Genomic DNA, 24,138 nt, shown 5'->3' on the forward strand with positions numbered 1-24,138 from the left:
TGGCTATGCTATCATAAGCTGTCTTGATGTCAATGAAAAAATGGTGCAACTGCCATATTCTAACAGTTTTTCGCGAAAATCTGATTTTTTGCTGATTTGCCTGGAGTGAAGCCTCTTTGGTATGGGCCAATGATGTTCTGGGCGTATCCGGTCTAGTGGGGAATATCTTGTAAATGGTACTCAGCAACGTGAAAGCTCTACAATCGCCGCAATGTGTGATATCCCCCGTTTCATGTATGGAATAGATAATGTCTCTTTGCCAGTTGTTAGGCATTGATTCGCGGTCCCCTACTTTAAGCATCAGTTGATGAACCGCTTCATGAAGTTGGTCGCCTCCATATTTAACGAGTTCGACTACATTTTCATCCGCTTCTGGCGACTCATGGGTTTTAAGTCGATAAGTTTCAGGGACTGTTTCGTCTTTGTGGTGTTGGCATCAGTTGTCCGTCGTCTTCAGTCAACAGGGCCTCCACCTAGCTGATTTTGTGATTGTTGAGCAGTTCATCAAAATATTCCACTTGTCGCTCCAATATGCCCATGCGGTCAGAAATCATCATCTCTCGTTCTCTGGGCAGGATGAACAACGACGTGTGCAAGGTTCTATTCTGCTGACTTGTTGGTCGCATGTCCGTCAGTCTTTCCGATTTTTTGTGACTCTATGTGTAAATATGTTTGTAGCGGTATCAATGATAAGGTTCTTCAGGTAGTTGTGAATATCATCTGTCAATGCTTCATCTCCAGGACCAAAGACGTGCGATTTGAGTGACATTCGAACCTTTATCAAGACTAAAAGGTGGCGGCGTTCAATCAACACGAAGTCAATTTGGTTGAAAGTGGTACCCTGTCGAGAGGTCCTCGTTTATTTGTGGACCGCTCTCCGCGAAAACCGGGTACTACCAACAATGTTTTCTTGCGGTGGGTTATCACTGAATAACCCGTAATCCGTTATTAGTGGTATTGTTACGAAAGCAATGGGAGACAACATATCGCCTGAATACCGACTCCGTTCCTACTTGACTGTTAAAATTCCTAAGTATGATTTTGATATCGTACCTGGAAGAGGTTACGAAGGCTCGTTCCACTGGCTCGTAGAAAGGATTCTTCTCCGGCGCGAGTGCTAATGAGGCTTATATTTCGAAGTTTGCTTAGCAAGAGCAGCGCATCGCCTTTCGCTTACATTTTAAAGCCGATAATAGCAGGTTTTTTTGGGGTTGACTAAGAAATCTACTCTGGTTTTCAATGCAGAGTTGTCAGTCCTATCCAACCTTCAACCTGAAGTAAAATTTGGTACAATTTGTACGGTTTCCAGGCGCGAAAGACCCTAATTCAATTAGCAATTTTTCGTTAAGAGGGAACTTTTTACGATCACCACGTGGAGATGAAGGTAGAGTTTGGTAGTATGCTCAACCGTGGATACCAATCCACGTTTTCACCCTGGTACCTACACTAGTCGAAGAAGTCGAAGACGAAATCCCAATTTCGAAAAACGGTCTATAAGCTGGGAGACCCTCCCAGCGCAGAAGAAACTGACCCAAGTTTGGGAAGCTACACGTGCAATACAAAACGCGGTGAAAAATGCAAGTAGCTATCATGAAGAGCAAACCCGAACATTTCAAGTGGAAGCTGACTGTGATCCACGAAGTGACGCATACAGGTCGGTGATGTCATCAACAAAAGGCAAACGCAAACGCACTGATACCTCCACATAAAGACGGATATGTCTAGTCAAAAACCATTGGAATGAGTAATATATAAAGACCACTTGCTATTGCAGAAAATGAAGGAGACCTTTCGGATAAACAATCCGGATTTCGTAATGGGAGATTAACCGCCAACGCAATCAATATAATAACATTCCTAGCTCAAGCTGCCATACAAGAAGTCAAATGCTGCGTGGTAGTAACCCTAGACGTAAAAAGTGCGTTCACACTGCAAAATGAAAAAAAAATCATCATCAGCTCGATCAAGCCTCGGACTAGATTTGTGCGCATTATTGTCGAATTTATCCTTGGAGGAAGTACTGTACTGCGACTCGGACGATGGACTGAAAATATTCCCGACAATTTGCTGTGTACCACAAGGTTCTGCCCTAGTTCTCTTACTGTGGGTATTTATGTAATGTGGAATATTGACACTACACCTTCCAGACAACAAAGCGCCTAGACGAAATCAAGTTCTACTCAAATGAAACGATGTCAGAGCTCAGTTTCTGGTTGAAAAATTGCTGGCTATCATCTGCTGAACATGAAACAGAAGTAGTTCGAATCACCTAGAGAAGAAAGAGCACAACCGTGAAAATTAAAGTTGGAGAACAAATAGTTTACTCTCAACCGTCACTTAAATATCATACTTGGGCATAATGATCGACAGAAGGTCAATGCAAAAAAAACACATTGAGTTTTCAGGAACTAATGCGCCATTCCTCGCTGTAACGATCTGGAAGATACTACCGAACATTGATGGACCAAGACAAAGCCAACGTCTTTTTATTCCAAGGGTAGTTAGTTCCGTGTTACTCTAGGCAGCTTCAGTTTGGATAACTATTCTGGAAAACAAATGCATTCCGGGTATGCAGGTATGGACCGGACAACATCAGGAGAAGCAGCACATGTTCTAACAGGGACGCTCCCCATAGAGATTGAAGGCCGGTGCCTCTACGACAAAACATATGTATTCGCCGAGGTCCAACAATTCGATATGCCTGAAAGCTGTCTGGCGTCCTGACCTACGCCATCACTACATCTCAGGCGGGGTCTGCCTCGCGTCTTTTTCTACAATAGATATTGCTCTTATAGACTTTTCGAGTGGGATCATCCTCATCCATACGGATTAAGTGAACCGCCAACCGCAACCTGTTGAACCGGATTTTATCCACGACCAGACGGTCGTGGTACCGCTCATAGATTTCGTCGTTATGTAGGCTACGGAATCGTCCATCCTCATCTTGAAGGCCAAACATTCTTTGGAGGATTCTTCTCTCGAGCACGGGCAAGAATTCGCAATTTTTGTTACTAAGAACCCAGGTCTCTGAGGAATACATGAGAACTGGCAAGATCATAGTTTTATACAGTAAGAGCTTTGACCCTATGGTGAGACGTTTTGAGCGGAACAGTTTTTGTAAGCTGAAATAGGCTCTGTTGAAAGCCAACAGCCGTGCGCGAATTTCATCGTAGTCGTAGCTGTTATCGGTTCTGATTTTCGACCCTAAATAGGAAAAATTATCTACGCTCTTAAAGTTGTGGTTTCCTATCTTTATCTTTCCCGCTTGACCAGTGCAGTTTGATGTTGTTGGTTAATTGGTTTTTGGTGTTGACGTTGCCACCATATATATTGTCTTGCCTTCATTGATGTGCAGCCCAAGATCTCGCGCTAATCGCCGCCTACTCGATCTGGATGAAGGCAGTTTGTACGTCTCTTGTATTTTGATGCAAGTTATGGGAGCCAACGTATCGCTTGAATACGGGCTCCGTCCCTACTTGGCTGTTAAAATCGCCAAGTATGATTTTGATATCATATGTGGGACAGGTTTTGAGGGTTCGTTCTACTGCCTCGTAGAAGGTAACTTCCGCCGACTCTGCAGTCTCCTCTGTAAAGACGTGAACGTTTATGGGGCTTATATTTCTAAATTTGCCTTGCAAACGCAAAGTGCATAGCCTTTCTCTTATGTTTTCAAAGCCGATAACAGCAGGTTTCATTTTTTGGCTGATTAAGAAACCTACTCCGAGCACATGGTTTATTGAATGGCCACTATAATATATGGTGTAGCGGCTCTTCTCCAGGAAACCGGTCCCTGTCCAACGCATGTCCTGCAACGCTGTTACATCAGCCTTATATTGGGACAGGGTATCGGCTAGCTCCATCTCTGTACAGGGAGCGCACGTTCCATGAGAAAATGCTCAAATCATTGTCCGTTGTCGTTGCCAGGTTCGTCGATGAGCTATCAGTCCAGTCCGGGGCTCCTGCTGTGGCTTCGTAACAATCTGTTTTCCTTGTAGGGTTATCAGTCCTACCCAACCCCCAACCTGGAGGACCAGTACAATTTTTCCCGTTTTTAGGCACCACGAGAGACTTGCCTTCATTCTTCTTCGTTTTCAGCTTTTCGTTAAGAATGAGCTCCAAGCGGTCACCACGTGGAGGTGGGGATAGGGTTAGGTAGTAAAGCAGTTGGTGTTGGTTCAGCAGGCGTTTCCCGGGTTTTATGCTCCAACGTGGGTACCAATCCACGTTTCGCCCTGGGACTTATACTACCCTTTGACCACCGTATTTCATTGCCCCAGATTTACCGCGCACCGGATAAAATTGAAGGGGTTCGCGGATAGGCTGAACACCACAAAATTTTGTGGAGTTCATACCTGAGTCAACAGAGAAACCAAGTTATAATGGAGCTGAAAAATATTAGTCAATAGCTTAACCAGGAAGAATTGCGACGAAACCGAGAAAGAGAGAAAATGATAACGAGCCGCAGCTAGTAAATGATTTAGGCCCATGATGAAATACTTTGTAGCAGTTCCGTGAGGAAAGTAGAAGGAGAAGAAGGTGGTTTTAGTAATTAGGAGTCTGACATAACTATATCACAGGAGCCAGAAGTAGCTTTTGAACCTTTCCAACGATGAAAACAAAAAAAATAATATTACAGATTTCAAACTACAAAGCGGAGTTCCACAGGGTTGTATTTTATCATCGCCCTTTTCTTCTCGTTGTCGATGCCTTTCTCCATGCCAAGATATATGTTACGGGCACCATTAAACTACCATCTCTCTCTAATGATATACCAATTACTGAAACCCTCAAGGTCCTGCGGTACGTTGCAACCGCATTCGGGATTATCAAAGGGCTTTCGGTAAAAAACAGACATCTCATTATTCTTCTCAAATGGGAATTTTATAAAAATATCAAAAAATCAGGTTGGCAAAGCGACCTTTCCCTGACAGACTTTTGGAACATTACATTAAAGTGGTCCTTGAAAGACAGGTAATTGGGAGGCACTAAAAGTGGATAAAATACCAAATTTCTGCTAAAGCGGAACATGCACAGAATATTAGCAACCAATTTGAATAAGTTAATTGCTGATCAAAACTTATTTCCACGATTCTTCATCAAATGAATAACTTACGTAATTCTAGAAAACAGGGGCGCCTCTAGAACTTCAAAATGTCGATCAATTACTTATCTTCCCATCGTCGACAAGGTTCTTACTTCCATTCTTCAAGAGAATACCTCAAAACATGTTAATGTTACTAAATTGAAAGCTGAGGAGGAAAAAAGTACAAAAGGTTTAAAAGGCTGTAAAGGACAGCTCATAATCAAAATAATAGTTGTGAAGCAAGCTACCCACATTGGTTTCTAGTATGCGAACTCTCTTTCTTGGGCACGTTCAGTTCTAAAGAAGGCCCTTAAAGTGGTGCCGGGCTAGAGAGGCTGGACATTTTTCCCGCAGTAACCTCCTAACCTAGTCATGGATTCCAATTCAAAACCATAAACAAGGAAACTGAAGATAGATGATAAAGAGACAGTAATTTTAGCCGCAACATTGGAGGGCCGCATTCAGCAAAGAGGCAATAGCCATCAAGGGTAGTACTGACAGGTCAGTCGTAGCGTTGCTGTGCTCAAATCATCAACAGAGCCCTCCAAGAACGAGAGCTAGGGGTTTCCAGCTTGGAACTGGGCATGGCGAGTCCAAATAGGGGTCCTTAAAAAACAAGAGCTGCCAAGAATGTCGACCACAAGCGAAGAAGCCGAATTCCATTGGAATCCACCTCAAGAGCCAGTACCAGAAGGCCATACATGTTTTAAGCAAGATTACCAAGAATAATGAGGTCGAGCAAAATAAAAAGCACCTCACTAAATACCAGGCGATTGTGGAAGAATACAATAAGAACCGTCTGGAAACCAATAAAAGCTGTAGCCTGCCACCTTCAAGGGCAATCGATCTCAAAATGTAGTTGAACAACAAAACAAGAAGAGCAGAGTGTGCAAAGGCTAAGACGCCAAGCAACCTCTGCAAACAACCAAATAGTAACGGCCAGACGACGAGACATCAGCGTCGAAATTGTTTAGCGACGTGACCAGGAGCCACTTATGTAGTATACGACGAGATTCCTAGGCACCAGTGATTCCCACTTGGTTGTCGAGGATTCACATGGATTGGTAAAAGCTCGTCCAATTTTCCAGTCTTCAAAACCCACGAGATCTTCGTAGAAGAGTGGGGCAACGGATAAATTAACTTCTGGAGGCACTCGAAAAAGTGTTCCACTCCGAGAAGCGGACGAAGGACTGAAGAACCCCGATGCAAGCAGATCTTGTTGAGGTTTGATTTTAATATTAACACAAACCTATTGGTGTGTAACGAGACAGCACACGAACCGTCCATTACCCCACCTCGGAGACGGCTTTAAAAAATCCTTGATATCATCTACTAACCGACAATGGGATGGTTAGAATGAACAATTGAACAGAGGGACTAGAGATCTTTCTCTGATCATAGTTGGATTTCGCAGAAATCCCAAGAGAATCAACTGGAGGAAGTTTGGCAAGTTATTAAAAACCAATTCTCCGATGCGTAAGTTGAATATATTGGCACAGCAAGCGAAGTAGAATCAAAAACCGAGGTTCTGGAAAAGTCATTAGAAACCATCTTCCAAATCTCGTACCATGCAAAATACAGATATTTCCACGGTGATGGAGTAAAACCTCCCCAAGGAAGCTGACCAGTGAGGTCGTGAAGATTTACTACACACAAAAATACTGGCAGCCCTACAAGGACTGCCTGAAGCAGTTCAAACCGCTTGGGACGCATTCTTGGCTGGACTATTGCAGGAACAATGAAAGAACCAGTGAATCTACGATACTTCTGGGCGAAATTTTCTGGTGATACCCTGAAGCAATATACCTTAATTGTCTTCCTGGCTATGTCTAAAGCGACCAGTCAACAACGATAGAGTCGAAGCCATAAAGGAAGCTCTAACCAGGATACGCAGAAGTGGAGTGAAGGTGGCGGCATATGCTGGCGACTTGGTGATATTGGCAGCAAGAATGTTTCTTTCCGTTATGAATGAAATTAGTGAGGGAGTATTGAGAAAAGCGTGCTTGCGGGGTGCCAGATGCTACTATTCACCACTAAGCCAAGGGTAGTGAAATTTCACTTCCTGAAACTAAATAAGCAAAGATTGGCTCCAATGTAAAGCATGTGGATGTGATCCCGCACACTCAGTTAAATATGAAACTGAACACGGAACTGAAGGTTGAGAAGGTATGCGCATCTGCAGGTGCTACTGAGCTCTGCAGTTCTGGGTGGTAGATGCCCTCAATGTACTCATACACCTCCTTCTTTTGGACCTCCACATTAAATACGGTATATCGTGCAGTGCTGCCAAGCTACGTGAGTCCAGATAGACGAAATACCTCAGGAACTCTGGGCATTCCCAATGGACTAACGCAAGTCGAGGTTCGCGATGAATTTTGTTGTTGACGTTCTAACCGGCGCAAAGTAGAGGGAGCAAAAAGAGCAGATGATGCAACAACAAACGTAATATACCCATTCTGATCGGTAGCCAATCAAAGAGGGAGGAAAAACCATCATGCATTTCCTTTGCGATTAGTCAGATCTAACTAAAGCCAGGCTGCTGACACTAGGCAAACAAGTCCTAGAGAACCTCAAAGAAACCTCTAGTTACTGGGTGGAATAGCCGCTATCCTTCATGAATACTACACGCTGGCTCTGAAGATCTAAGCCGGGTGGACTTTGCTCCCCTGGCTTTTACCATAGCAGTCATGATCTTAGGAGTTTGTGGTATCAATATGGCACATCACAGCGCTAATTTAGCTCCTCGGGGCACAACACACCGACAAAGAAGGATAGGATAGGACAAAGAAGGCCGTAGGGATGCAAAACTGTCCGTTGACAACATAGTCTAGCAAACTATGCCACCCATCTGCCCCTGCAGATTTGAACCACGCCGTCACTGCCTGAAGTGCTTACGACAATCGGGAATGCATGTAGCAGTGCATAGTCATTTTCCATAGTCTCAGTTTACCCATTAGAAAACGTGATTAGAAAACAATTACTCACTCTGATAACATTAATTAAAATATTATTAATCTTTTAACAAGTGCGGAAACATGGTTGCCCCCATTGCCTCCAACATCCTCCTTGAGAAAAATACTACATTCTTATATTTATTTTTTATATTTACGAGTATATGATTCATATCTCAACAGAAGAAGAGGAAATAAATAATACTCGGAATTTTCTATGTGACAAGTGCAAATGCGACTTTAGACAGTAACTACTTGAAAGTGGTATTGATAAGATGAAGTACTTCGCGTTGCTAGCTATACTTTGTGTTAACGCTATATTAGTGGCCGAGACTACAGGTAAAGAAGGGTCATTAAAGTGTTCTAGGTGGATCAGACCACATTAAGCGATTTGTGCTAAAAAAAGTATATGTGTGCTCGTGGAATACAATCCCTACCCTCATAGTGTAGATTTCTTAGTCCTCATGGCGATATAAATATTATATGAATGTTGGAACATTTTGATTATAAAAACTCTTCCAAAGCTGTCGGATTATTTTTCCAAATATTTTTCTGGTGCGGCATCTAGCAGACGTCATTATCATCATCAGCGACGCAATATCCGGAACCGTTCTACGCCTGCCTCAGTAAGGAACTCCAGATAATTTGATATCCCTAAAAGCTGACTGGCATTCTGGTCTAAACCATTGCTCCATCTAAGGCAGGGCCTGCCATGCCTTCTTTTTTTACTATAGATAGAGCCTATACAGACTTTCTAAGCTGAAACATCCTCACCCATACTGATTAAGTGCCCCATCCACCGCAACCTATTGAGCCGGATTTTCTCCACAAACAAACAATCGTGGTATCGCTGATAAATTTTATTTTTATGTAACTCACGGGATCGTCCATTCTCCTGTAAGGGGCCAAAAAACGGGACAAATTGTACCAACGGTTCGGGTTGGGTAGGGCTGACAACCCAATGCATTTTTACAAAGCCACAAGAGGGACCCCGGACTGGATGGATCTTACAACAACGGATCCAAACACAAGACATCATCCCACTATCATATGTTATAAGACGCAAAAGTCAATAAGTTGGTTTCAAAGAAACTTAAGGCCTAATCAATTACGTAGCACACGAAATCTGTTTTCATCTCCAGCCTACCATTTAAAATTGTGAACCAAACTCTGAGAACTCGAATAACAATGGTGAACGGGTTTAGCTCCACACTGGTATTGAGATAACTGAAATTGTTAAGGGCACAAAAACCGAGGTTCGGTTTAAACTTGCGTTATTGAGGGGCTTCAAACATCCCCCCAATTCATTATACAAAGAGCTGTTTGACATCCTGTAATATGGTATTGCTCTGTCTAAGGAAGAGTCCATCGTTTTTTCTAATGTGGATATTGGCTCTTACAGATTACTCGAGATGGATAATTTTTGTCTACTTCGATTAGATGACCCCCTCACCATAGCTTGTTGAGCCAGATTTTATTCAAAGCCATGCTTTGGTCTCCCAAACGGGACAAAGAACTCATAATTTTGCTTGCAAAGATCCCAAACCTACGAAGAATACAAGAAGACTAGCAAGAGCACTATTTCACACAAAAGGAACTCTGTCGAGAAACATTAAAATTGGACAAATTAATATGCAGCAAAGCCTCCTCCTACCTGCTGGCAGCGAGGCTGACAAAGTTGCAGGGCTGTCCTTAAACTTTTTGGTGCAAGAGTCAGTGGTTCGATTTAATAAAATCTGTGGCATTGAATCAGTTAAGAGAGGTAGGATCTTTTACGAAGAGAAATCCGACCGAGAGCTTGTGTCCCAATATCAAAACTGTTTGAGGTAACTATGCTAAGAGTGTTAAGTTGTGTTCTCAGGAACTAGTTACGATCATCTTACAATATCAGATGGCGAGATGAAAAACATCATAGTTGCCCCTCATGACTTACCCTATGATTCTTTGTGCCCTCTACCGAAGCAAAAGCTAAGGGATCTGATAGCGTATGCAGAATCAAGTAGTCTCGAATTCTTAATAATTTGCGATGCGAACGCTCGTCATATTTGTGGTGGAAGTAGGAAATGCAATTAAAGAGGAAAAAGTAATCGACCTAACAATCTCCACTTCAAAGGTGTTAGAATTGATTAGAGACCAGCGGGTGCTAGAAGCAGTCTTAATGTCAGATCTTCGGTACCTAGAATTCAGTGTGGTAATTATAATACTAACACCGAATACAAGGAATACGCGTTGGACAAAATTCAATAAAATTCACGGCAATAGGGTATAGCTTCCTTGGTAACTAAGGACTCCTTCGGAGATAGAAAATATGATGGGAACTCGCGCGCTTTTAGAGTGCTATGATGAGGTCCGTCCTATCTCCCAAGGCAAAAGCGATAAAACGTTCCCCTGCTGGGACTGAAAACTACAAAAACCCGGGAAATCGACCAAACGACTTCAAAATCGTTCTTCTAACAGCAATGGGGTCGAATGCTGACTAAAGTGCCGGAAACCACAGTGCGAGTACAAGAGGCTCGCTGAATATCCATAGCGAGAAACGTTTAGAGCATGCTGCGAGGAAGCGGAAGGCGAAAGTAGGCTTCAAGGCTGTATAGAGTCCTTAAAATGAATAAGTCGGCCAAGTTGGACTCTCTTACTAAACCGGATAATACTTTCATGAACGCCGGACTGGAATAAGTACAGACTGTCATGCAAATACACCATCCAGGAGAACAAGTGAAAAATTGATAGCTGTCATATTGCCCTTTGAACAGTTCAAAGCACCTGGCATGGAGGATATCTATCCAGCGATACTAAAGGAAAGATACTCCTGAAGTTAAATCGACTGCTAGGAAATATTTTTCTAGCAAGTCTTGCTTTAGGCTATGAGCCTACTTCTTGGCAGAACGTAAAGGTAGCCTTCACACATCGTGGTAAGGATTCAAGGTGGCACATACTAAAAGAAAGCCAATATATCTACCAGCGTGGAGAGTCCTGTGAGCCTTTTCATCTTTCTTTGGTTTCAAAAATACAGGATGTAACTCTGAAATATCAGTACGCACAGCGTTAAATGTATTACACAATTTGCAGCTCTTGTATAGATATAGTAAAAGCACAGTACAAACAGAGCATGTATGATGCGTTTATAGACGCATCTGTCATCAGATTTTTGTTGCTGATAAGCTCCAGTTGCAGTGGGTAGCAGTATATCCACTAGCGGAAATCTTGTCTATATGATTGAATCCGGTCTGAGCGCTCAGAGGTTATGCTTCCCGCTGGCCTCAAACCCACACGAAAACATTGTTACTTTAACCTTATGGTGAATTATAATATTTCTAGCGAAACCACTTCTGTAAGTTTTCGAGATAGCTCCGGAAATTTTTTTTCTTTCAATTTGCCAGACGAGCTAGTAAATATTTATCTGATATCATGACATTGAAAGGTGATAGTAATCAATCGTCATGTAATCTTCCAGTACGCTTTTATAGTAATATTTCTTTGGAGTAGAAGTCTCCTCCAACCAGGATTCTCCTTTCCTTATTTTAGAACTCATTATCTCTCGAAGAATATGCATAGGTTCGCTCGAGATACAGTAAACGCACCGAGCTAAACTCACCTCGGCAGCCATTGCCTGCACGGGTATCTCAACTTCAACTAGTAGCGATTTCAGATTTGTCCAAATAGAGTGATGTAATGCCCTATCTCTATATGGCTCGCAGAAGATCAACATATCAGTTCTTCTCTCTCTGTCCCATATGTTCGTTAACAGGTTCACCGATATATGCATTTTGCTTGCAGAATGTGAATTTTGAACCATGCTTTCTTCCTATATACCGTGTTTCTTCCAGAGAGCGAGAGAAATTCTTCCGACGAACAACTCTTGGCTTTATGTCTACGCTCTTCACATTTGTACCTCAAAATGATCTGTCCTTCTTTCCGCATGCCTATATCACCGACTTTCCAGATGACTCTTTTACCCACAACACACTACGGAAATTGGGGTAAGTTTCGCCGATTACCACCATGTCTATATTCGACTCTCGAATGGTTTGTGGGAACAAGTCTTGAGCTTCCCCGCAATGGTTGAGGTTGGTTTGTATCAACATCATTTATCCCTACCACTCAGTTCTATATGCCACATGTAACCCGTGGGTCGTTCACTCCCTGTTTCCCTTCCACAATACACATCGTGGATCTCCAGTACTGTCTTTGGTGAAATAGCCTAATTCTCCATACTTCCTGCACCTCGCCTGCTCCCTAAGTAGGGACACGACCTAGCTTATTCTTACCTTGTCCGAGGTGATCAGCATAACCGCTGAATCCACCGGTAAACTGACGATAGTGGTCTCTGTACCCCATACATCTTCGTTACCCGCTTTATCGCACTTTCTAAGTTTGAATTTCCTTCTTCCGTCTTCTAGGTCTTTCCACCTCATTTCCGTTTCTTGCTTTCGAGCTTTCGCTTCCACTTCTTCACCTAGCGCCTTTTCTAGCTGGCCGCGAAAACTATCCACTCTCTACTCGCCGGATTTGTTTAACTCCAACTTCAGAACTCCTTTCTGCGTACGAATGATAACGCTCCACTACTGCCCAAGTCTATAAATTCCAGATCGGCTTTGACTTTCCGAAGAATATCTTATAAATTCTTAGAAATAACGACTATTTATGAGCCAATCTAATTTTTCTCCTTTTGTCCCTTTTTTCTGTCCATTGTTTGAGTTTACGAACTGATTCTTCCTGGTTTATCAATGTTGACGCCGCAATCGAAAAACTACCAAATTTTCGAGAATTTTCGCAGGCTCAGCTTTCTTCGGTGAAAAGGCTTTTTTTTCTTGACCGGAAGGGGTTCCGTCCCTACCCCGTTTTTCCGTGTTCTCGCCTACCTTATGTTGCGTGTTACCTACGTTTCTCGGGTGACTGTCCTACATGACGCTTGGACGCTTTAGTATAGCATAATCCAATGTCCCGCATTAGTGCCCTAATATTTTGGTAGATGTTCCGCCTCTCCGTAATGAACTCACAGACTTGAATTATGCATTTTCCCAGTGAAATAAATGCTTTCCAGTTTGTTGCCAACCACGTTCTTGAACAGCAGCAGCATTCATATTATTTCGCAGATTATCCGTATTCATTTCCAAGTCCAACGACGAATTTTGAATAGCGAGGGATACTAGATACATTCATTGTATCTAGTATATACGCCCTATGTGCCTCCCTCTTTCACCTATAAAGAATTGCGAGTTTGTTGGAACCCTTTACCTACTTTCCTTCTTCTGCGGTCGTTTTGCTGACGTTGCCGTGAAACGAGTTTTTTCCCACATCCGTTATTCTCGTAAACCTATCCAATCTTTTCCTTCTTCAATTAATTTTGCTGACCTCACTGAACTCCCCACAACAATCCTATGACCCTTACGCTTCTTCTAAGTGCACTCTGCTCCAAATTTCCCACCATTCCTTTTCTTACCCCTTCCTTAGTTGAATTCATCATTGGTAATTTTGACTCCAATGTTGCACCTAGTCCGCTAACTTATTCCTTAATTGTAAAAAATAGATTTCCCTCCCTTTGCGTATAATCTTCTCCAAAAGCCCCGAAGAATGCCACTTTATTCATCTTTGAAAAGAGGCCCTTATTATTCCTATTCTCCTTAAATTATCTGACTCTGTTTCATCTTCGCTGGACTATGCTCTGTTGCAGTCCACCTTAGATACTTTGGTCCATTGGTGCTTTGTTAACAAGCTGGCCTTGCATGTCAGCTAAAGCTAGTGGATGTGCTATTTGCTTATCTTTTTCCGACTCTCTTAATGGACAGCCCGTTTCACTACTGACTTCCTTTCAAAGCCTGGGCGTAATCTTCGATGCGTACTTCATTTCAATTTCGACCTTGTTAACATTATCAATCAAACTTTCAAAATATCTATTTTTACTCTACGTTCTTCCTCCGACGCCCGCTACAACTACAGCTCGGGTCCTTTGGATTTGTCCCTAGTTTGATGCGTAAGTTAAGCCACTTACTTGCTCCTCCTTCAGAGGACCGTATATGATTATATATATATCGTCAAATAAATAAATAAATAATTTCCACTTCACTATTATCTCTTATAGCATTAGATGCCAAAGTAGCCAAGTTTCCCACTACGGAGACACTGCGGTATCTGGATATTGACGGCCGGGAGGCCGTTTGCCCATTTCCAAAAAACTCTGTGCTGCGTTCCCGAAGTTTTACATCTTAAAAGACCCCTTCCTAGTCTTCCACATTTGTTTTGATTTCTGAGAATGCTTCCCATCGCCAATTTTTATTCACAGGTAGGCGTTTAATCCCAGCTACTCGTCCTGCACATAAACATTCCCATGCGCGCATATCTTCTGTTTCGTACACGTCCATAACTTATCTGCCGAACATTCCCTTATCCACAAGAAGGCACGCGCGTAATGAGAGATTTGGCAGCTCCACACAACTCTGAGGCGCGTAGGAATTAAATGGTCATTCAAATTATAACAGCTCTTAGACCCACCCACCAGGATGGATTTGGGACCGTCTCTATTGACGTTAAGTCAAATATTGTCCTTGCTCCCCTAACGGTTCGCTTCAAGATAACCCTGCTGCATACATAGCTCATATTAATATCATTCCTTTCCAAATTAACAACATATTCATTTTTTAGATAAAATTATCTGCTATTATGCTTCATGGGCCCATTACTACCCAGGCATCGGAAAATTAGCTGCTGCTGACCTGAACGCCACACTATGCACCCACATAGTTTACTCCTTCATGGGAATCACCAAAGATGGAGAAGTGAAAATTATAGATCCTTCTTTAGATATTGATTCGGAAGCTATAAAAAACACTGTGGCTTTGAAGAAAGTCAATCCAAACTTAAAAGTTCTGGTTGCTGTCGGAGGATGGAATCGAGGCGCTGGAGCATTTTCCCAGATTGCCGAAAATCCTGACCTTCGCAGAAGGTTTATTCAAAACAGTATAGACTTTGTACAAGAACACAAACTGGATGGAATGGACATCGATTGGAGGTACCCAGCTGGGAAGGAAGGGCTACCAAAGGATAAAGTAAGGATTGTTCTTACACATTTGATAGATTTCAAAGGAAAATCTAATGGTAATTCCATATTTTCTATCTTCAGGAAAATTTTGTGATTCTTCTCCAAGAATTTCGAAGCGAATTTGATAAGAAAGGATACATTTTGATAGCTTCAGTAAGTGGTACTCGAGACCAAAGGCAAACATCATATGACGTACCCGGTTTGAACAAGCATCTGCACTATATAAATGTGATGGCATATGATCTGCATGGTAGTTGGGAAGAGAAAACTGGAGCTCACGCACCTTTCGCCGGCACTTCTGGATACATCCCCGGTTTGAGTGTTGTGAGTATCAAGGACATTTAATACGAATCAATATAAAATATTTGAAATTTAACTTCAAAACAAAAGATAATTTTTTCAAATATTAATTTCGTAATTTACTATTTGTTCTACTCGAACAATAATTAGACGTCTATTATCGAACAATGGATACAAGCAGGCGCCTCACCCGGTAAACTAATATTGGGAGTTCCGTTTTATGGAAGGACCTTTACACTGACAGAAACAAGCAACAGTGAACAAGGTGCACCGTCAATAGGACCTGGACGTCCAGGACCACTTACACGTGAAGCCGGAGTACTTTCATATGCGGAGGTAGATAAAAAGTATTTAAACACTGAGACCGTCTTCTTAGTTATTATAATTTCTCTTAGATTTGCAATAATATAAAAAATTCTGGATGGGTGGAAAAATACGACGATGTAGACGAAATGCCCTACTCCTTTCACGAAGACCAATGGGTAGGATATGATAACGTGCGTTCCTTGGGAAAAAAGATAGACTATGCAATATCAACAGGCCTAGGAGGAATTGCTGTTCGGACTATTGATCAAGATGACGTTAAAAATGTGTGCGGGGGAGGACCGTGGACCCTATTAACATCAATAAATAAACGACTTGAATCAGTAAATTCTCAACTAAATATAGATCCTAGGTCTGGTATATAAATTGGTGTTAAAACCGCCATTCAGCAATAAATTATCTTTTGGACCAATTAAACAACTTTTTTCGAAAATGCGTCCTCGCCCTAAAAAATTTTGATTGCTCTTCTTTAGGGGAGCTATTATGATCTCGTCTTTTAACAGGGTGGTCTAGTTTCCGCAAAGCAGGCGTTGGTGACACCATTGACGGCATTTCCACTTTGAGTCGCCGTGTTTATGACTAAAGGGAATGCCTGCACAAATTCAGGGCTTTACAAAGACACCAATGCATAAGCTAGATTAGAACCATAGAAATCCAGCTGCTAGCAGCGCCGACCAATCAAACTGCATGGATTGGGAACCGGAGAAACATTGTAATTGTTGATAGCTAGAACGACTTCGCGACGAGTTTTCTTCGTTAGAACTTTCTTTCGAAACGAAAACAGGATCCTTGATTCTGCCTTTGCGCTGTATTTCTTGACAAACGGCCGAGTAATCTGTTCCAAAAAATGACTTTTATTCTTGGCTGAAACGCTTCCAAAGAGGATACCGAATTACCAACAATTCATGACGTTAATTAAGGAGACAAAAATTAAATAGGCGTCGGAGGAATATTGAATCAAAAGATTTTAGCTTTCTTTTCGTAATCTTCCCTGGATATTCATTTTAGTTTGTTTGCTCTCTGTTTCTTAATCAGTTCTATTTTCTCCGTACTTTTTAACTGATAACTTCTGTGCCAGATGCAAAACGCTTTCAAAAATTAGAATCCTGCAGTGAAGTACAGACAGTCTAAATTCAATAACCGTAGAACTTATATTTTACATTTGTTAAAGTTTTTAGATGTTTAACTTTCTTTACTTCGTGTCACCGTATGCTCGTTAGAGGCAGAAGTTAGACTCGCTTCATGTGTTTCTCTTCTGCCCCTAACTCATGGCACACTTTTCTCGCCGGTCCTCCACTCCCGTGGCGAGCTCCGCAAAGTGGATAGATCCGCGCCATCTATTCGTTCGTATTCACAACATTCGAAATAAATTTCAAATGCTGCGAATCCTGCCGCGCCACATCACTCCGCCCCCAGATGAAACCTAGGGGTTTCGGCGACTGATCCCGGAACTTCGTTCGCCGTCAATCCACAAAACGGACACGACGCTGCTTCGGGGCGGACACGGGTTTCAGCCTGGACAGAGAGACCGCCCTCCTGCGTCCACCGATCTCGAGCTGGAAGAAATGTTCTCCCCGCTCGAGAACGCGGTACGGGCCCTCATATGGAGGCTGCAGCGGCTTCCGGACGGCATCCGTCCTGATCAGCACGTGCGTGCATGTGTCCAGTTCCTTGGGCGAACAAGCAGGTATGGACGAGTGTCGAGTGGGTGGTGGCGCTTTGATGCGTCGGAGATTGTTCCTCAGCAGACGCACCAACCCCGACTCCGTGAGACCCGATCTCTTGTCGAAGACCGGATCGCTTGGGAGTCTTGGGTTCTCCCCGTATACCAGCTCTGCGGGGCTGGCAGCAAATTCCTCTCGTCGGGTTGTACGCAGGCCGAGTAGGACGAGAGGCAAGACTTGGGACCAGGACGGATCGTCACGTGCCATAATGGCGGCTTTCAGCGTCCGGTGCCAACGTTCTAGCATCCCATTGGATTGCGGGTGGTATGCAGTAGTCCGCTGGCGTTTAAAACCAAGGAGTTTGCCTAACTCAGAGAAAAGGGTGGACTCAAATTGCATTCCCTGGTCAGTGATGACCACTGCAGGGACGCCAAAGCGAGGTATCCACTCTCGACAGAGGGCTTCGGCACATGATTGCGCCGTAATGTCTTTCAGAGGTATTGCCTCAGGCCACCGCGTAAACCTGTCGATGATTGTGAGACAATACCTATAACCGTGCGAGTCTCGCAAAGGCCCTACTATGTCGAGGTGTATCGTGTGGAAACGCTTGGTAGTGCGGGGGAATGAGCCCACTTCTTTCCTTACATGCCTGGAGACTTTACACTTTTGGCATGCGATGCACTCTCTGGCCCAGGAATTGATATCCTTGTTCATGGAGGGCCAGAAGTATTTTCCGGTGACTAACCGGTTTGTTGTCCTGATGCCGGGATGCGCCAAGTCGTGAACTGCGTGGAACACTTCCTTGCGAAATGTGGCCGGAATGTATGGCCGAGGTCCCTTTTCCGAGTCTTCGCAGCAGAGAGAGAGGTTTGAGCCGAAGATGGGCAACTCCCGAAATTTGTATTTGGGGTTGGATTTGAGACTCTGAAATGCTGCGTCATCCTCCTGCGCCTTGGCAATAGCCGAGAAATCGAGTGAGGCGGGGATGTTAACCTCGGAGACACGAGACAAAGCGTCAGCAACTATGTTGTGCTTGCCGGACACGTTCTGGATGTCTGACGTAAACTGGCTTATAAAGCTCAGATGACGAAGCTGACGAGGGGACGCTTTGTCGGGCTTCTGTTTCAAAGCATACGTGAGAGGCTTATGGTCCGTGAACACTGTGAACGGCCTGCCTTCTAGGGAGAAACGGAAGTATTTGATGCTCAAATACGCGGCGAGCAGTTCGCGATCGTAGGTACTTTAGTTCCGTTGAGCGGAATTCAACTGCTTCGAGAAGAAGCTCAACGGCTGCCAAACTTGATCCACCTTTTGGTGAAGGGCAGCACCTACTGCGATGTCAGAGGCATCAACAAAAACGGCTAGGGGTGCATCTTGCAGAGGGAATGCCAAGAGTGTAGCGTCAGCAAGTTGTTGACGGGATTTGTCAAACGCGCAGATAGCCTCTTCAGACCACACGATCTCTCGTGTGTCCTTAGTTTTGGGGCCAGACAAGTACGCGTTGAAAATGGACTGGAGATGGGCGGCCTTGGGCAGGAAACGACGGTAGAAGTTCAGCATGCCCAAGAACCTCCTCAACTCCCTCACTGTCTTTGGACGCGGGAAGCTTGTTATCGCTTGCACCTTGTCTGGGTCGGGCTGTATTCCTTCAGGGGAAATGAAATGGCCGAGGAATCTCACCTGTTGTTGAAGGAATTTGCATTTCTCAACGTTTAGGACTAAACCGGCCTCAAGGAGACGTTGAAAAATGCACTCGAGATGGGCTAAGTGCTCAGACTCAGTGGAAGAAGCGACCAAAACATCATCCAAATATACGAAACAGAACTCGAGGTTTCGCAGGACTGAGTGAATGAACCTTTGAAAGGTTTGCGCCGCATTGCACAATCCGAAAGTCATCCGGGTGAACTCGAAGAGTCCAAAGGGTGTGCATATTGCCGTCTTTGGAATGTCTTCAGGAGCTACTGGGATTTGGTGATAAGCCTTGGTTAAGTCCAAGGTCGAAAAGATGCGGCAATTCGCGAGGTGATGCGCAAAGTCGTGGATGAGTGGAATTGGATATCGGTCAGGAACAGTCTGTGCATCTAGCCTTCTGTAATCCCCACATGGGCGCCATTCGCCGTTTGGCTTAGGGACCATATGCAGTGGGGAAGACCAACAGCTGTTTGAGGGCCTGCAGATACCCTGTTGAACGAGTTGTTCAAACTCTTTCCGTGCAATTGCCAGTTTCTGAGATGGTAGAGGACGCACCTTCGAGAAGATCGGGGAACCAGTAGTGATAATGTGGTGCTGCACATTGTGCTTCACTGGTTTGGAGAGACTACACTTGGTAGTAATCTGGCTGAACTTTTGGAGAAGTGCCCGAACACGAGAGTCGGTAATGTCTTCTAAAAGAACGGAAAGATTATTGCCTGGGTGAGATACCATATGTCCCGACGAATTAAGGTTGGTCGTGGAATCTATAAGAGACTTGTTTTGCAAGTCCACCATCAATCCATAGTGACACAGGAAGTCTGCGCCTAGTATGGGGAAGCTGACATCCGCCAGGATGAAACGCCACGAAAACGTCCTACGCAAGCCAAGACTCACGTCCACTTGCCTATACCCGTACGTGTTTATGCGGGAGGAATTTGCTGCCGCAAGTTTGAGCGGTTGAGGGAAAAGTTGATGTTGCCGAGGTACGGGAAGAACCGAAACCTCCGCACCAGTATCGATGAGGTAGCTGCGCCCGCTGAGGGGGTCGAAAATAGTTAGGCGACGTGGCGCTGCGTTCTGGGTGGCCGTCGCCAAGACCCCCCGCGGACCTAGTTTTTTGCGGTAGGAGAGAATCTACACGGTAGCGTACATCTTGTCGCTTTATCCCCGAATCTGCGGTGGTACCAGCAAATCCCTTGGTCCGCGGACTGTCCTGACGACCTGCTACCTGATCGCCCTTTTCGGGTGGCAGACCGCGAGCGTGCTCGCGATCTGGCGCCCGAACGCTGAGCGTCCAACGTCGCCCGCATCTCGGCCACACTGGCTGTTAAAGCGGCTATCTCGCGCCTCAAGTCACCCACCTCATCCGACGGTGGATGAACGGCCGCCAAGGTTGGGCGTACGTACACCTCCTGCACCTGGTCGGCCGTCGCTGCCAGTTCCTCCAAGGAACCGGAGACGCAAGCGAGGATCGCCCGGGTGCCCTCCGGGAGCCGTCGCAGCCAGAGCGACCTGATCAGGTCATCGCCAATCTTGCTTCCACCCAATTGCCTCATTTCGCGAAGCAATTGGCTGGGAGTTCGATCACCCAACGTTAAACCCGCCAGCAAGTGGTCTAATTTTGCCGACTCGCTTGCCGACAGGCGCCTGATCAACTCGCTCTTGAGCTGTATGTACGATGCCGACTTCACAACGTCGGACACCAGAAGAATAGACTCCTCGTCCAGGCCGACCACCGCGTAGTTGAAGCGGGTCGCGTCCGATGTGATGCCGGACATTTGGAACTGCGCTTCCAAATGCACGAACCACAGCTCCGGGTTCCGCCGCCAAAACGGAGGAACGCGTACGGCGAGGGCGGTCACTTGCGGGTCCGATGGGCCTGCCGCGTCTTTACTGTCAAACGACATCTTGTTTCACGAAAAGTACGAGTTGTAATGCAGGCGCGGTGAATTTAAAACGAAACGCGGTGAATTTTACACTGACACGGCAGGCCGCACCCACAAATGCACGCACGAACAGAGAAATGACGACCGAAGCGGACGCTCTCCAGCGCAGACCAAAAACACCAACAAGGAAACGGAGAACCCGCGATGTGAAACACCTAACGCCGTCTCTTGCAGCGATTTTCGATTATTATTATCACAATTTTTTACATTTTAATACTATAATAAACAATCAGTGCACAAATTCAAAACTAAACCTGCGAGTTGATTGAAGCGAACTGCTGATTTTGTGGTGGCTGTTGTTGCTGCTGTTGATATTGTTGCTGTTGTGCTGGCGGTTGATTTTGATGTTGTTGAACTTGAGGCTGATATTGTTGTACCTCGATGGGATTTTGAATGCTTCCGCCGTTGCTGCGTTGTCGATGTTGAAAGGTGGTCGCGCTCGTTGAATTGATGGTGGCTGCGGCAGTGATGCTAACGTCTAGCGCTGCGGTGCTGGCTCTGCTGGTGGTGTTGCTGCGACTGTTGCGGCTGCTGCTGTTATTGTTGGGGGATCACTTTCGCTACCTTGATTGTGCCGGTAATCACATTTGGAGTTTGCGACGAAATAGCCAGTGGAACGACAGTTGCGGAGGAGGCAATGTTCAAGTTTTGTGCGATGGTCTGCCCGCTTGATTGGTTCACGCTGACGATTGGCGTTATAGACTGCGGAGCGGGGCTGGACACGCTGGCTCCTTGCTGCAATGTTCGCTCCGGGGTCACCAATTTAGCTTTCTTTTCGTAATCTTCCCTGGATATTCATTTTAGTTTGTTTGCTCTCTGTTTCTTAATCAGTTCTATTTTCTCCGTACTTTTTAACTGATAACTTCTGTGCCAGATGCAAAACGCTTTCAAAAATTAGAATCCTGCAGTGAAGTACAGACAGTCTAAATTCAATAACCGTAGAACTTATATTTTACATTTGTTAAAGTTTTTAGATGTTTAACTTTCTTTACTTCGTGTCACCGTATGCTCGTTAGAGGCAGAAGTTAGACTCGCTTCATGTGTTTCTCTTCTGCCCCTAACTCATGGCACACTTTTCTCGCCGGTCCTCCACTCCCGTGGCGAGCTCCGCAAAGTGGATAGATCCGCGCCATCTATTCGTTCGTATTCATAACATTCGAAATAAATTTCAAATGCTGCGAATCCTGCCGCGCCACAAGATCACAGATGGAAATAAGTTCCAACTTAAAAAGAAGATTCTACGCGGCAAATGAGTGGTAAAATAACTACAGCAGGCCGAACAATGCTCCTGATCATCGTGACGCCTAGATGTCGAACCGCCCCACGGCTAACGGTTTCGACGCCGTCCAGTACGAGAGCCCGACCGAGCCACTAAGTCGCCGGATATTCATACCGGACCTTAAAATTCTTCTTTCCCTCATATTTGGTAGTGCATTTTATACCTAAATACCAGGTGTGGTGATGGCTTCCTGAGTGAGTAATCTGGAAGACTGGAAGTTTCCTGCACTTTCCTCATCAACATTAGTTATTATATCGTAGGGTACAGTTAGTTCTCTAGTTGGGCCTCCTTTTCTCTGTCAGCGTTCGTAACCGCGTAACAGCTTTTGTAACCGCGTCTTCCTGACTGCAGTTTATCTTAGATTGCTGCGATCATAGAGTTGATCGCATCCCAGTCCTGCCGGCAAGCTACCATTCTACGGACAAAATTTTAAGGTGATAGCAATTCACTTAGAGTTTCTTCAAAATTCCTCTTTTCTTCTACGAACCTCGGATGTTGACACTGAGACCTCTGGGAGCACATCGGGGTTTGGACGGTCAGATAGGGCGCCTAATTTAAATCGTCTCTGGTGACTACCGAAAACGGCGTCATATTCAGGGGCCCCTGGAAGATACCGCTCTAGCTGAGGAAATAATCCCCGGATGATTTTCAACAAGAGAGTAGGGCGCGTGATCTGTAGAGATGAATGGCTTCTGAAGCGTCCAGCCATGATTTTATAAGCGCTACCCCCTAAGTTTATGTCCGCCTCCGAGCAGAGTTCCTTTAAACTATCCCCCTTGCTCCACTGGAAGGGGAACATGTGGTTCTTGTGGACTTCCTTGTGGACATACTCTTCTTGCCTGTAGTTGATCCTACCTATTGCCCTATTGTCGGTCGAAGGCTGCCCAATTCACTATTCCACCAGTAATTGGGTCTTCTAGTGGGGAATGATCTTCTCCTAGGCATTGATGTGTCACATGCTTTAGCGATGCACTGTGTTGTATGGAGAGCTCTATTCGTAGAGGTGCCTGCCATGCTAGGCTGGTCTAACTACACCTTCATAAATGTTTGTTCATCTATTACTTTTTTAGATTTTTCCGGCGTGCGGATCTTCTGCCCTGTGGCTCCGTTCCTACTTAAAAGGATTTGTCTTCCTACATTTTATAGTGGAAACAGTAAAACGCAATCGCAATTCTCATAAGACGCCGACATTTTACCACTGTCACTGATTGCAAAGCCGTTCCCTATGAGACCATCCCACCTCAACATCGGTCGTTGATTGCCGTCCTGCAAATTCAGCCACCGATAAAACAGCCGGAGGAACGCACTGGCCCGCGACGCATTAAATGGTGGCGATTTGGTGAGAAGAAAGGAGAAACGATCTCACTCACATGATTATCGACCATTACGAATGTGGAAGAATCGTGGGACCAAATAAAAGACAGGATCCAAAAAGCGGCCTCCGCAACCTTCGGGGTTACCAAGCCGGGTAAGCGGTACATCAACCAAGATACTTGGCTTTGGAGTGACGATGTTGAAATGAAGGTCCGTGGAAACAAACGCCTCTGCCACAAATTTCTCGACGATAAAACCCCTGCTAATTGGCAAATTTATAAGAATACCAACCGTGAAGCAAAAAAGCAGTCGCTGTCACCCGAACGAACAATTACAAAAATGTTTACGATAAACTGGACACTCGGGATGGCTAGAGAGATCTGTATCGATTTGCTAAAAGCCGTAACGAACGTACACGACGAAATCGCATCTGAGCTCTGGAAACCGAAGAGCTGGGACCCAACACTATAGCTCAGTGAATTCAATTCACCTGAATTATTCAGGAAGGAAAAACACCATCTGACTGGCAAGAAAGTACCACTGTTC

The 24,138-nt window shown here is 44.6% G+C and overlaps 1 protein-coding gene across 1 annotated transcript; it reads left to right on the forward strand.

Moving 5' to 3' along the window:
• The first annotated feature begins 8,221 nt into the window (after nt 1–8,221).
• On the forward strand, nt 8,222–16,114 carry LOC119658258 (chitotriosidase-1-like). Its single transcript, XM_038065551.1, has 5 exons — nt 8,222–8,373; nt 14,677–15,080; nt 15,155–15,397; nt 15,524–15,709; nt 15,769–16,114. Exons 1-5 carry the CDS (start codon nt 8,310–8,312, stop codon nt 16,060–16,062), a joined length of 1,191 nt encoding a protein of 396 aa, XP_037921479.1. The 5' UTR covers nt 8,222–8,309; the 3' UTR covers nt 16,063–16,114.
• Nucleotides 16,115–24,138: the final 8,024 nt, after the last annotated feature.

The sequence above is a fragment of the Hermetia illucens genome, chromosome 1 (genome assembly GCF_905115235.1).
Source record: "Hermetia illucens chromosome 1, iHerIll2.2.curated.20191125, whole genome shotgun sequence".
NCBI lineage: Eukaryota > Metazoa > Arthropoda > Insecta > Diptera > Stratiomyidae > Hermetia > Hermetia illucens.

Excerpts from the sequence above, each read along its gene's own strand:
- LOC119658258 (XM_038065551.1), top strand. The coding sequence starts at position 8,310 with ATGAAGTACTTCGCGTTGCTAGCTATACTTTGTGTTAACGCTATATTA. Across the intron at positions 15,081-15,154 it reads AAGGGCTACCAAAGGATAAA|GAAAATTTTGTGATTCTTCT; the intron begins GTAAGGATTGTT and ends TTCTATCTTCAG. Across the intron at positions 15,398-15,523 it reads ACATCCCCGGTTTGAGTGTT|ACGTCTATTATCGAACAATG; the intron begins GTGAGTATCAAG and ends AACAATAATTAG.